This window comes from Panthera pardus, unplaced genomic scaffold (genome assembly GCF_024362965.1).
Source record: "Panthera pardus isolate Hobbes unplaced genomic scaffold, ASM2436296v1 HiC_scaffold_10, whole genome shotgun sequence".
Taxonomy (NCBI): Eukaryota; Metazoa; Chordata; class Mammalia; order Carnivora; family Felidae; genus Panthera; species Panthera pardus.
The window spans coordinates 78662588-78675289 of NW_026526655.1; the positions used below are offsets into that span (position 1 = coordinate 78662588).

The following is a 12702-nucleotide window of genomic DNA, read 5'->3' on the forward strand; positions in this document are numbered from 1 at the left end:
GAACACGATGGAAAGCGAAAAGTTAGGGAGTCCCCCACAGAGCCATAGGTCCACCACCGATTTCCAGGAGGGTTATTCCAGCAGGGGTGGGGTGCGGAGGCTCCATCCATTTCCAAGGCAACGGGACTGTGACGCGAACGCAGCCACTGGTCCGCCCTCGAGGGACTAGGCTGCAGCTTAGGAACGAATTAAATTAGCGAGAACTAGAGACTCCAAAGGCGGAAAATCCGGCAACACCGCGGCCCTCCGGGTATCGCCGCACGCACAGCGGCTTCCGGGCCTCTAGGGTTGCCCAGTTCTAGGCGCGACAACTTCCGGCCCCGAAGGTCCCCTGCTCCGTGGCTTGCCGGGGTCCTAGCGATGGAAAGGTGGCCGCGGCGGCCGCCTGACCCCCCACGAAAGTCTGGGACAGGGCTGCTGCCTCTTCCTGAGAGGCGGAGGCGACAGGTGCGCTGAAAGAATCCCCGCGCCGGCGGGACCTCGTTCCGGGAGAGGAGTTAGGCCGAAGCGAGGGGGTGGAGTGCGAATCGGCAGCTGGCCTGTCAGGCGGGGGCTGGACAGTGGCGGTGGCGGAAGTGCGAGGACGCGGTCGGAGCGGAGCCGTCTAGGAAGCGGCAGCCGCGGGTCACCCAGCTCGGAGCAGCCGCCGAGCCTCGGCCAGACCACAGCGTTTAGGGCTCGGGCACCGGCAAGATGTCTCTGTTCACTGCAAACCCCTTCGAGCAAGACGTGGGTAAGTGCTGGGCCCGCGCACAGGACGCTGTTTGTCGTGCTAGAAAGTGGGCGGTGGCGACTCCGAGGACTGGAAAGCCAAGCAAAGGGAGAGAAGGGGGCGGCGCCGCTGCCTAGTCGCGGGGACGTTTCAGTGGGGCTACCTTGGCGCGTCGCTGGCAGTCTGGAGAGTACCTCTTACCTGAGATTGGACACCCTGAAAAAGAGGTTATTTCTCTTTGCCAATCGCAGGAATAGGGAAGAGCCTGTGGCTCGCAGGGGACTGGACTAATTAAGCAATTGCGGAGTTTATGATACAAACTTCCTGCTCCCTCTGTAGTTGGTTCATTCCCGTTCCCCCCACCCCTCACCCCCGGCTTTGAGATGGTGCAGCGGTGGACAGACCCAGCTGTCTGAGGCAGCGCAACACTAGGGACCTCGACTTGCCTCCGTTCAATAGGAGAAACCCATTTCACCTCACTTATATACAAACGCATCCAAGCTCTGATAGCATAGCTTTGGGATTTATTTACAATGCTTGGGAGTGTTACTCTCTATCCATGGACGGCGCAAGTGCTACGAGATGCTGTGTCTTAGGGTATGAAAAGGAAAACCCTAGAATGTCAAAACAGAACAACTATTTTATTTGTTGGAGTTGTAAGAGTTCTGCTGCTGTCTTTAGTGATTGTGGAATGAGAAAAACAGTAAAATAAACTGGCCACGTACACATTTCTGTAGCAGGAGTTAACAGAACCCTAGGTAGAGTTTTAGGACTTAGTGGAATGGAAAAACCCATGGCTGAAAATTGCCAGTCGCATAGAATACAGCACATCAAAGCGGTGAGCCACCTTTTCAGTTACATTTTTCTAATGATGAGTAGACTTAATAGAAAGTGCCCTATTTTGGTGTGTTATGTGATTCCAAAAACAGGTTCAAAAGTCAAATACAATGTATGTTAGAACCTTCTTCTATTCCTAGAGACCTAAAAAATTTATTATTATCTTTTGACCCTTATATAGTCTTCAAATATGTATTTCCAGGGGCGCCTGGGTGGCTCAGTCGGTTAAGCGGCTGACTTCGGCTCAGGTCACGATCTCGCGGTCCGTGAGTTCGAGCCCCGCGTCGGGCTCTGTGCTGACCGCTCGGAGCCTGGAGCCTGTTTCAGATTCTGTGTCTCCCTCTCTCTGACCCTCACCCGTTCATGCTCTGTCTCTCTCTGTCTCAAAAATAAATAAACATTAAAAAAAATTAAAAAAAATATGTATTTCCATAATTTCTTTAAGCTTTTTTCTTGGTGGATTAACACAGGTGACTGGCATAAATCTAGGAAGCATCAGGTCGAGGCTCACAGGCTCTGCTTTTACGAACACCTAAGGACGTCTTCTGTTGTTCCAGTGAGACCTCTCCTTTTTATTGCTGATTTGAAGACTTTCGTTTTGTCTTAGTGAAATAAAACAAGTCAAAATAGAATAAGACAAATTATTTTCTGACTTGAAAATCTGTAGAACTCTTTCTTCAAGGGAAATCTTTCCCAGAAGCCTATTGTTTTCTGTTTGAAAACTGGTAGAAGTAGGCGGAGTTGCTCTGCCTGTTTTGCCTTCCTAACCCTTCCCCTCAGTGACTCTTGATGTCCCTGAACGTCTTAGTGGATCACAGTTTAATGCCACTGTAGTAAAAGAGGCACTGCTGTTCAAACAAAAACCACTGCTGTGTAGAGATCATTTCATGGGCAGTGCCACCAACCAGAGCTTCAAGTCCTTGTTAGTTTAAGTATGATTGAAGTCACCGTCCAAAAGTCAGTTTGATAGTAAAAGCAAGTTTGATCAAGGCCCACCGGTAACTTCTGTTAGACAAATGAATGGAATTAGAAGAAAAAGTGGAATGAAATAGGAAGGAGTTTAAATTGCCCTTAACTCTGTATCACAGAAGAAAAGTTATATGTCACATTTTTCAGAACTTAAATCTCTTTTAAATTTGAAATAGTTAAGTAATATAAGAAAGTTATTATTTAATTTAAAATGTCTACAGGAATATGTTCCTTTGCAGTGTCGTTGCCTTTTCACTTACCCTTTGTGATTCAGTCAGATTTTTTTGTCATTCTTTTGTTCATATTTATTTTCTTTGTCATTCTTTTGTTCACTTTTCATTCAGCACACAGGCATTGAGTGATTACTGTGTTTCAGATTTGTGTTAAGTTCTGGGGACACAAAAATCCCTGCCCTCAAGGAACTCTCAGTCTAATGGAGGATACATACACATATAAAAAGATAATTGTCATATAGTGTGATAAATACAGTGCTAGAAATACACAAGATGCTTTACATTCCTTTTTTCTTTAAAAGTCAACTTCCCTGAAGAGACAGCAAGGACTTTTCAGGCACATGCTTTCTCTGTAAAGGTGTTGACATTATTCTCTCTCTCCCCCACTCCTTTCCTGACAGCAATTCTGCCTGCAGAATTGTATATGGTCATTTTATAATTAAGGGTTTTTAGAGATGAAACTACATTCCTTTTGTAGGTGCAGTTTCACTGGAGGTTGAGAATTCTTTCTGACCTTATTCATGTGGGGAAGAAATTCTTTCCTCAGACCTTGAGAAAAAGCTGTAGTGGGTCAGAATGTCTACGAAGCCATTCATAAGTTGTTGATGGTAAATGACTTGTCAGATGGAAGCAGGCCAAAGCCTAGGAAGTAAGGATCTTTGGCAGGTTCCTATTTTTTTCTTGGAGTCAGATCCTATAAACCCTGAAGGGTATGTTAGCTGTCGTAGCATTAGAGATCTTTAAATATTTTATTGGATTTCTTCAAATCTGCATTTATTTTTTGTTCCATAAAATTCCTTTGAAGCTGGGCTGAAGTAAAAAATACACCCACACACATGCCACCATCCTCAGTCACCCCCAAGGTGCGTAAGCGTTGTTGAGGTGGAGCCTGGTTGGGGCAGCCATTGTGAGGGAATTCCAAGGGGAGAGTGAAACATGAGGGACAGAGCCACAGTAGGAGGATTAAGTGGTTAGTGTTAAAAAGGAAGATGTCATTTCCTTATATTTTGTACCAATTTTCTCAGTTTCCCTACATTGCTTCCCAAGTCAGGACGTCTGTTCTACTCTCCACGTCTGGTTCTACTCTCCACGTCTGGTTCTTACTCGGACATCCTTTTTCTTGATACTCAAGCCAGACAACCTTTTTCTTTTTCTTTTTCTTTTCTTTCTTTTTTTTTTTTTTTTGCCATTCTTTGCCTTTGTACCATTTACTATTCAGTGATAGCCTTTTTCTTTTCTTTTTTTTATCTTTACTTTTGAGAGAGAGAGAGAAAGAGAGAGAGAGGGAGGGAGGGGCAGAGAGAGAGGGAGACACAGAATCCGAAGCAGGCTCCAGGCTCTGAGCTGTCAGCACAGAGCCTGACGCGGGGCTCAAACTCACGAACCATGAGATCATGACCTGAGCCGAAGTCGGAGACTTAACCGACTGAGCCACCCAGGCACCCCACCTTTTTCTTTTTTCAACAACCTTGGTATTGCCTCCCTTACAGATACACTAACTTGTGTCTCACAAAGCTGAGCTCAAATTCTACCTCTGTAAAATGCTTCTGACACAGTGCATTGAAGGGCGAACTTTCGTCTTAAAAGTAGACTTTTTTAAGTGACATTTGAATGCACATATTGCTGTTTCTTTCATTTGTGTTAGACGAGCTTGACCATGAGGTAACTTGGGCTTTTGGTCATGGAATCTTCTCCAGTGAAGTTTTATAAGAAATGCTTATAGGGGCATCTGGCTGGCTCATTGGGTGGAGCATGCAAGTCTTTATCTGGGGGTCCTGAGTTCAAGCCCCAGGTTGGGCATAGAGCTTACTTTAAAAAAAAAAAAAAAAGAGGGTCGCCTGGGTGGGTCGGTCTGTTAAGCTTCCGACTTCACCTCAGGTCATGATCTCACAGTGTGTGATTTCGAGCCCAGCGTTGGGCTCTGTGCTGATAGCTCAGAGCCTGTAGCCTGCTTCAGATTTTGTGTCTCCCTCTCTCTGACCCTCCCCTGCTCACGCTCTGTCTCTCTCTCTCTCTCAAAAATAAACAAACATTAAAAAATTTAAAAAAAAAGTTTACATAAAAAATGGATAGTATTCCTATAATACAATTTACTTAATATGTTCAAATTTATAACATTTACATACTTATTAACATACTTGCTTGAACACAATGAGGTTGCTGTGATCTTTGCAAAAACTTACAATTAAAAATTTTTTTGCTTATGGATGAGAATGGTAGCTTTAACAGCTAATTTCATTCTGTATTTTGCTTACAGCGTTAAGCTTTCAGATAGTTACAAATTTTAATTAATGTATTTTAACATAAAGTATAGGTTATGACCTAAAGTCCTTTTCCTATCAGCCAACTCTGTCCAGCCTAATATTTTATACACTTTTTTTTTTAAGAAAAATTCCTGATAGAGTTTAATTTCTCTGGTGTATTTAGTAGCTACCTGATCCAATTCTTTTTCCTTCCTTCTCAGAGTTAAACACTCCAAAAAGATACAACTCTGTTTTATGATATAATATACATACAAATATACTGTATGTATTGTATTTGTTTGTAAACTTTATAAAAAGTGTCATTCTTTGTTACTTGCATTTTGTGAATGCACCTCAGCATTTTTGTCGATTATTTCTGTTGATATTTATTGCTCTACTTCCATTAATTTTAATAGTTGTGTAATATTCCACTGTACAAATGTACCACATTATTTGTTCATTCTCCTGTTAATGGACATGAAGTTTTTTCCATTTTTCCTATAGACAATAGTGCAGTAAAGGCTCTTACTCATGTTTTCTTGTTTACATGAGTGAGAGATTGTCTAGGGATTGTGTCTTGAAGGGGAATGCCTTAATTAAAGTTTAGATAGTGAAAACTTGCAAAATATTAGTGTAGAACTGCCTTTCCAAGTGCTTGTGGGAGATTTTATTCCCACCTGCAGTGGTAGTGAAGTTCGTTCTTGTTCCACATCATTACGAACACTGGGTATTGCCATATTTTTTAAAATTTATTCCCATTTGATGGGTGTGAAATAGGGTAGGCAGTGTTTTCATTTCATTTCAACTTCATTGTTAGTAAAGTTGAGCATCTTTTCATCTATTTCGTGGTTATTCTGTTTTCTATACATTATCTGCTTGTTACTTATTTTTCTGTTGGGTTATTTTTTCTTACTGAGTTTAGAGTTCCTTGTACATTCTCTCCTAATCTTTTGTTGATTATGTCAGTTGCAGGTGTATATCTCAATTTGTTGTGTTTTATTTTCTGATGTCTTTTATTAAGAAAATCTAAGTTTAATTTTTTAAAAAAATTTTAATGTTTATTTATTATTGAGAGACAGAGAGAGACAGAGAGAGACAGAGCATGAGAGGGGCAGAGAGAGAGGGAGACACAGAATCTGAAGCAGGCTCCAGGCTCTGAGCTGTCAGCACAGAGCCTGACATGGGGCTTGAACTCACAAACTATGAGATGATGACCTGAGCTGAAGTCGGACGCTTAACCAACTGAGCCACCCAGGTGCCCTGAAAATCTAAGTTTTAATTCAGTGATACTGTCTGATTTCATTTTTCTTGTTTTTTAAATTTATTGTTAATTTATTTTAATGTTTATTTATTTTTGAGAGAGAGAGACAGAAAGAGTGCAAATGAGGGAGGGGCAGAGACAGAGGGAGACACAGAATCTGAAACAGGTTCTAGGCTCTGAGCTGTCAGCACAGAGCCCCAAGTGGGACTTGAACCCATGGAACCGTGAGATCATGACCTGAGCCGAAGTTTGACACTAAGCCACCCAGGTGCCCTCATTTTTCTTACTTGAAGAAAGCCTTCTCAGGGCACCTGGCTGGCTCTGTGAGTTAAGCGTGGAACGTCAGCTCAGGTCATGATCTCACGGTTCGTGGGTTCGAACCCTGCATTGGGCTCTGTGCTGACAGCGTGGAGCCTGCTTCAGATCCTCTGTCTCCCTTTCTCTGCTTCTCCCCTGCTTGCTTTCTCTTTCTTTCTCCTTCTCTCTCAAAAATAAATAATAAACTTTAAAAAAAAAAAAAAAAAGAAAGCCTTCTGTACCCTGAGGTTATAAGGATCTTCTCATATTTTTTCTGAAAGTTTAGAGTTTTGATTTTCATAGTTAGGTCTTTAATCCACCTGGACTTGATCTTTGCATAGGATCTGAGGAGGAATTTGGATAATCAGTGTATAGTAGGCAACAATCAGTTGTCTAATCACTACTTATTGCATTGTTTGTCCTTTCCCCATGACTTTGGAAACACTCTTTCCTTACAGTACATTTCCTTTTATGAAGTCTGTGTCTCTGCTTCCTGTCCTTCTACACTATTCTCTATCTATTCTGCACCAATACCACATTGAAATGCCAGGGGCCTTGGGCAAGTTCCTCTGTCTTAGCTGTTTTTGGCCTTTGTTCTTTCATTTGGGTTTATGATCAGAGTGGTGAAATCCTAAAAGGAAATTTCTTTTATGCTCTTAGAATTTAAGAGAAAAGGCATTATAATTTTTGTTTCATGTGAACTGATGATGTTGGTAATTAAAAATAGATGTTTTTATTCCTTACAATAATATTTAGTTCTAAGCTTACTTAGATTATAGTTTGAAAGTAAGGCAAGAGGGCAAGAGGATAATTTTTCTACAAGTGAATGAATATACAACATAATACCATAGAAGTGTTCTTAGGTGGATGTGTCTCGACGCCACTTTTTTTGTTGTTTAAATGAAAGAAACGTAAAGGTGTTTTGAGTGTTAAAAGAGTAGACCTTATTTATAGTGTGTAGTATAGAATATCAAAGTCTGGTTACTTGACAACTGATAATTCTGAGCATCTGTCCCCTAAATATCAAAATAAAACTTAAGGATATGTATTTTTTTTCAAATTTATTTTTTTCCTTCCTTGGTTGCCTTTATCCCCAGATCTAGCCTTTTCCCTCCTGACTCCTTTTGGTTTTTCACTTTGTCTTTTACAAAGTTTTTAAAAATGTTTTTACCTATAGTCTTCTTTCCTATTTCAGATATCTGTCAATCAGCAATATTTGTCAATCCCCATTGGTGAGACTATTTCTAGAAACCTGAGACATTTTGATGTTGCTCCTCTTTTTCCCGTATCCTTTCCTTTTTAGGGCTGAGTTTCACATTGGCTTATTGGCACCTTCAGTTTTCTTTTGGAGTAATAAATTTTGCTCCCATCTTTTAGACCACCCTTAACGTTATTTTTTTTAATGGGCGTATATCTGCTGGTGTCTGAAGGATAAGCACCTCTCCTACAACACCCTGTGAAAGACTTCTATTTCTTTACCATTGAGACTTGCTTGTATCAGCCATCACTGTTCCGTTCAAGGAGGATTTTCTTTAGTTTCCTCTGGTTAAGGAATGTTGAAAACTGAAGATCCCATGAAGTACTTACAGTTCTGACTGACTTTCAGTGCATCCTCAGAAGTTATATTTAATAGGTCTTTTATAAAAGTATGAAGAGAAATGAAAAATTGAAAATTTGTATTATGTGCAGTATCTCTATTTAATAGAATTTTTAAATGATAGTAATGATATAGGATGAAAAAAACTTGTTTGCTAGTGAAATTTTTATTGTATCTAAAAACTCTCAGACTCTGGTCAGTAAATATTCTTTTATGAAGCATTTATTAATTTTCACATGCAACATGATAATTGTAGTGGCTCAGAATTTAGTTCATTTGAACCAGAAGGGATTTTTTATTGTAATCTGACCAGCTTCTTTTGCTTTCATATGTCATGGGATGAATTATCTTAACATTCTTTTCTAAAAACTCTGCTTAAATCTAGCATAGACATGTTTTGGTTTTCCTAGTAGTGCTATGCCCTTGAGGGTGGAAGGGGAAGAACTTTTTTTTTTTTTTTTAACATTATTGCCTAATGAGGCTCTGTTGCTTTACTTGATAGTGAATAAATATTTATTTGTATTTAGTTTAGGGATTGAACTTAAGAAGGTCAGTGTGACACAGATCAGACATTGTCCTCTGAAAATCAGTGTTTTTTTTTTTTTTTTTTTTTTAATGTTTGTTTGTTTAGTTTTGAGAGAACACAAGCTGGGGAAGGGTAGAGAGGGGAGAGAGAGGATCCAAAGCAGGCTCTGTGCTAACAGCAGTGAGCCCGATGTGGGGCTTGAACTCAGGAACCGCGAGAGCATGATCTGAGCCAAAGTTGGACACTCAACTGACTGAGCCACCCAGGTGCCCCACATAACATAGTCAGTATTCTGAAGTATGCCATTTATTTATTTTTAGCTCATATGACTTCAATTTCATGTCAGAAATTTGTAACTGGTGGTATACTTTAAGAATTTTAGCCATTCTAGTGTTATCTCACTATTGTATTAATATGCATTTATCTGATGACTATTGATGTTGGACACCTTTGAACATATGTATTTGAGGGGCACCTGGCTGGCTCAGTTGATGAAGCATACGATTGCTGATCTTGGAGTTGTGAGTTCAAGCCCCATGGTGAATGTAGAGCTTACTTAAAAAAATGAATGAATGAATAGCCTCTTTTTTGAAGTATCTGTTTAAGTGTTTCATCTACTTATCTTTTCACAACTCCTCTTTTAAGCATGGCAGCCATCTTAATTTCCATTTTACAAATAAGAACATGATTCAGATTTGTGTCTGAGCTGATGTGACCTACCTAGAGACCTTAGGCTAGTAAGGTAGTTTCAGAGCTGGGTGTATAGAAGACAGGTCTTAAGTGTTTAATGGGTGATATGTGTACTTCACAGGTGCATACAGAGTATGCATGATGATTTCCTTAGTTTGCAGAGGTCATGTGATCCCCTGTCCAGTCTAACTGCTTTTGATTCTCCTCTGCTTATGACGTTTTGGCTACTTTAGAGACTCATTTTTCCTTTTTTCCAGCTTGCACATGAGGTTTCCTGATAGGTCAATTACAATTATGCTTACTACCTTTCTGTTTTCTTCTTTTTTCCCTAATGTAAGTGTGTTTGCGGAAATGAGCATGCCCATTTTGTGGAGTTGGGAGGTGGCATGGGTCTCACCTGACAGGTTAGAGATGGGACCTTGGAAGTAATAGCCAGTCAGAAAGTGAACTTGCAGGAATATAAAGGTTGGTCTTAGACCTTTTGCCTTTAAAAAAAAAATTTTTTTTTTTTAATGTTTCATTTGGTTTTGAGAGAGAGACAGAGTGTGAGTGGGGAAAGGGCAGAGAGAGAGAGGGAGACAAAGGATCCGAAGCAGGGTCCCGACTCAGCTGTCAGCCCAGAGCCTGATGCTGGGCTCGAACCCATGAGCTATGAAATCATGACCTGAGCCGAAGTCACATGCTTAACCAACTGAACCACACAGGCGCCCAGACCTTTTGCCTTTTTTAACAGATGGTTTGTGATATTAGAAGGCAGTAAAAGGTGATTTTGATGTGGTTTTCCCCCTCCCTAACTTCCTTACGTGCCTAACTCACCTAACTCTTCCTAGTCCCCCCCAAAAATGTTAGTGGTAACACGTGAAATCAAAAGAGTGGCAGTCACTCTTCTAAGTATTCTACCAGAGCAAGAAGCTATAAATATATTGTATTATTAGATGATGTGGCTGTAGATTAGATGATACTGGATGATCCTTTCCTTATAAATAAGACTTGAATTTGTGTTTGTCCTATTCAATATGTTTAAAATACTCGTATATAGGGAAACTGAAAATTAACTTGTTGGGAAGAGTTACATTAGCAGTTTTGAACAAAAATTGCACTCAAGAGGCAGTTTGTTTAATATTTACACTAGAGAGGATACTCTGAGCTAGACTTCCCAAATTGAAATCCCTGTTTTACTACTTAGTAGTTGTGTGATCTTGTGTTACTTTTCTGTGTATGTTTCCTCATCTACAATATGGGGAATCCTTACTTTGTTGGATTGAAGTGTAACTGGTTTAGTATATGTAAAATGTTTTGAAGTTGTTACTTCTTAATTAAATTACCAGGGCGCTTAGGTGGCTCAGTGGGTTAAGTGGCCAACTTCAGCTCAGGTCATGATCTCACAGGCTGTGGGCTTGAGCCCTACGTCAGGTTCTATGCTGACAGCTTACAGCATGGAGCCTGCTTCTGATTCATTCTCTCTCTCTCTCTCTCTCTCTCTCTCTCTCTCTCTCCCCCTCCCCCCCTCTCCTGCTTGTTCTCTGTCTCTCTTTCTCTCTCAAAAATAATAAACATTAAAAAAAATTATTACCTATCATTCAGCACTCAGAGTGGTAAGTAGGTTTTCATTTTAGAAGATAACGAACAGTGTATGTTTTTCAATGTTTATGTATTTTGAGAGAGAGCGAGTGAGCATGTTCACTCACATGCAAGTGGGGGAAGGGTAGAGAGAGGGATGATGAGGGAGAGAGAATCCCCAGCAGGCTTCATGCTGTCAGAACAGAGCCTAATGTGGAGCCTGATGTCAGGCTCTATCTCAGGAACCATGAGATCATGACCTGAGCTGATACCACGAGTGGGATGCTTAACTGACGGAGTCACTCCCTATGAACAGTGTATTTTAAGGTAAAATTTATATTACTGCTTTCCCCAGAGAAAACTGAAGATTTACAGCCATGAAATATACCCAAACAAATCAAGACATTAAATGAGGAGTAAATGAGAAAATGTATGTTAAACCCAAGTATTGTAGAATGCTAAGTATGGGTGTTATTGAAGTCAGAGAAAGAGGTGAAATATTTATAAACGTCAGGTTGAGGCTTTGGACATTTAAATATTTTTAGTCTAAATTTACACAAAAATTGTATGGTCTGGAAACTTAATAACAAGTATATATTGTTATTTTAATCATTAAACATGTATGATTTATTTTATTTTTTAAAGTTTATTTACTTATTTTGAGAGAGAGAGAGTGCGAGCAGAGGAGAAGGGGCAGGGGGTGGGGGGGGAGAGAGAATCCCAAGTAGCCTCTCAGCACAGAGCCTGACTCAGGGCTCAACCTCACAAACTATTAGATCATGACCTGAGCTGAGATGGAGTCGGATGCTTAACTGAGCCACCCAGGTGCCCCATGATTTATTTACAAACTAGAAAGAATTGGCTCTACTATATTTTCAGTAATTATTTAGTTCATAATGAATTGGTCCAAAGAAAGAACATGTTTATATCTTTAGTAAAAGCTGTCAGCTGTGGTTTCCTGTTACAAACCAAAAATGAATTCTATTCATTTACTTTCCATTTTCCAGTTTATTTTTGCTATTGAAAAAAAGTTTTTTCCAGTTTTCTCCTATTCTCCTACTACAATTTTAAGGTATAAAAATAATTAGTCTTTTTCTTACTAATACATAAAAAACAAATTTTGTCTACCTTCTAAGCATTGCTTTAGTTATGTCCCAAGATACTGATATGTCATATCCTATTTATAACAAGTTTTTGTATTGCTTTGTTACAGTCTTAATTATTTATATGTCTCATTGTTAATTTCCATCTGGTTGGGTATTACATTTGGTCTAATAAAAAAGCATTGCATTTAGAGAATATATTATGTATATTGTCCTAGATTGTTTCTAGGTTTTGATAGTTCATGCACATTTGAGGAAAGATTTAAACTTGGCTTTCTTTAATGTATAGGTAGGCCTCACTTTACATAGTTCCAATATGCATGAATCTAGTTATCATGTTTTAGTTAAGTAACATCAAACACCAACAATAAGCCTTGTAATACTCTGAGCGTAGAACCTAGCCAAGGCTACATAGATTTTAACTGTACGACTATGAACTAATAATGGGTGTTTTAAACTACTAATTTGCAGTAATTGGTTACATAGCAAGTTTTAAAAAATCAATATATGGAGACTGTTCAGTTAAAAAAATTTTTTTTATTCTTCAAATTTGATAACTGCTATTGATTTTTCTTCACATTCACTGTTTCTGTGGTCTCCATTCTGCTTTTAAGCCCATCTGGTGAATTTTTTGGTTGATATTGTACCTTTTAGTTCTACAAATTCAATTTTAT

The 12702-nt window shown here is 39.6% G+C and overlaps 1 protein-coding gene across 4 annotated transcripts in view; it reads left to right on the forward strand.

Annotated features, from left to right (window-relative positions):
• The first annotated feature begins 328 nt into the window (after positions 1-328).
• Positions 329-12702, forward strand: part of STAM2 (signal transducing adaptor molecule 2) — a 50460-nt gene continuing 38086 nt past the window's right edge. For 2 of the 4 annotated variants that reach the window (XM_019456411.2, XM_019456437.2), the window contains exon 1: positions 329-733. In XM_019456411.2, the coding sequence (XP_019311956.1) occupies positions 694-733 (40 nt within the window). In that variant the 5' untranslated portion in view covers positions 329-693. The remainder of the gene's footprint in view (positions 734-12702) is intronic. The other 2 variants (XM_019456422.2, XM_019456407.2) reach the window with 2 other exon arrangements.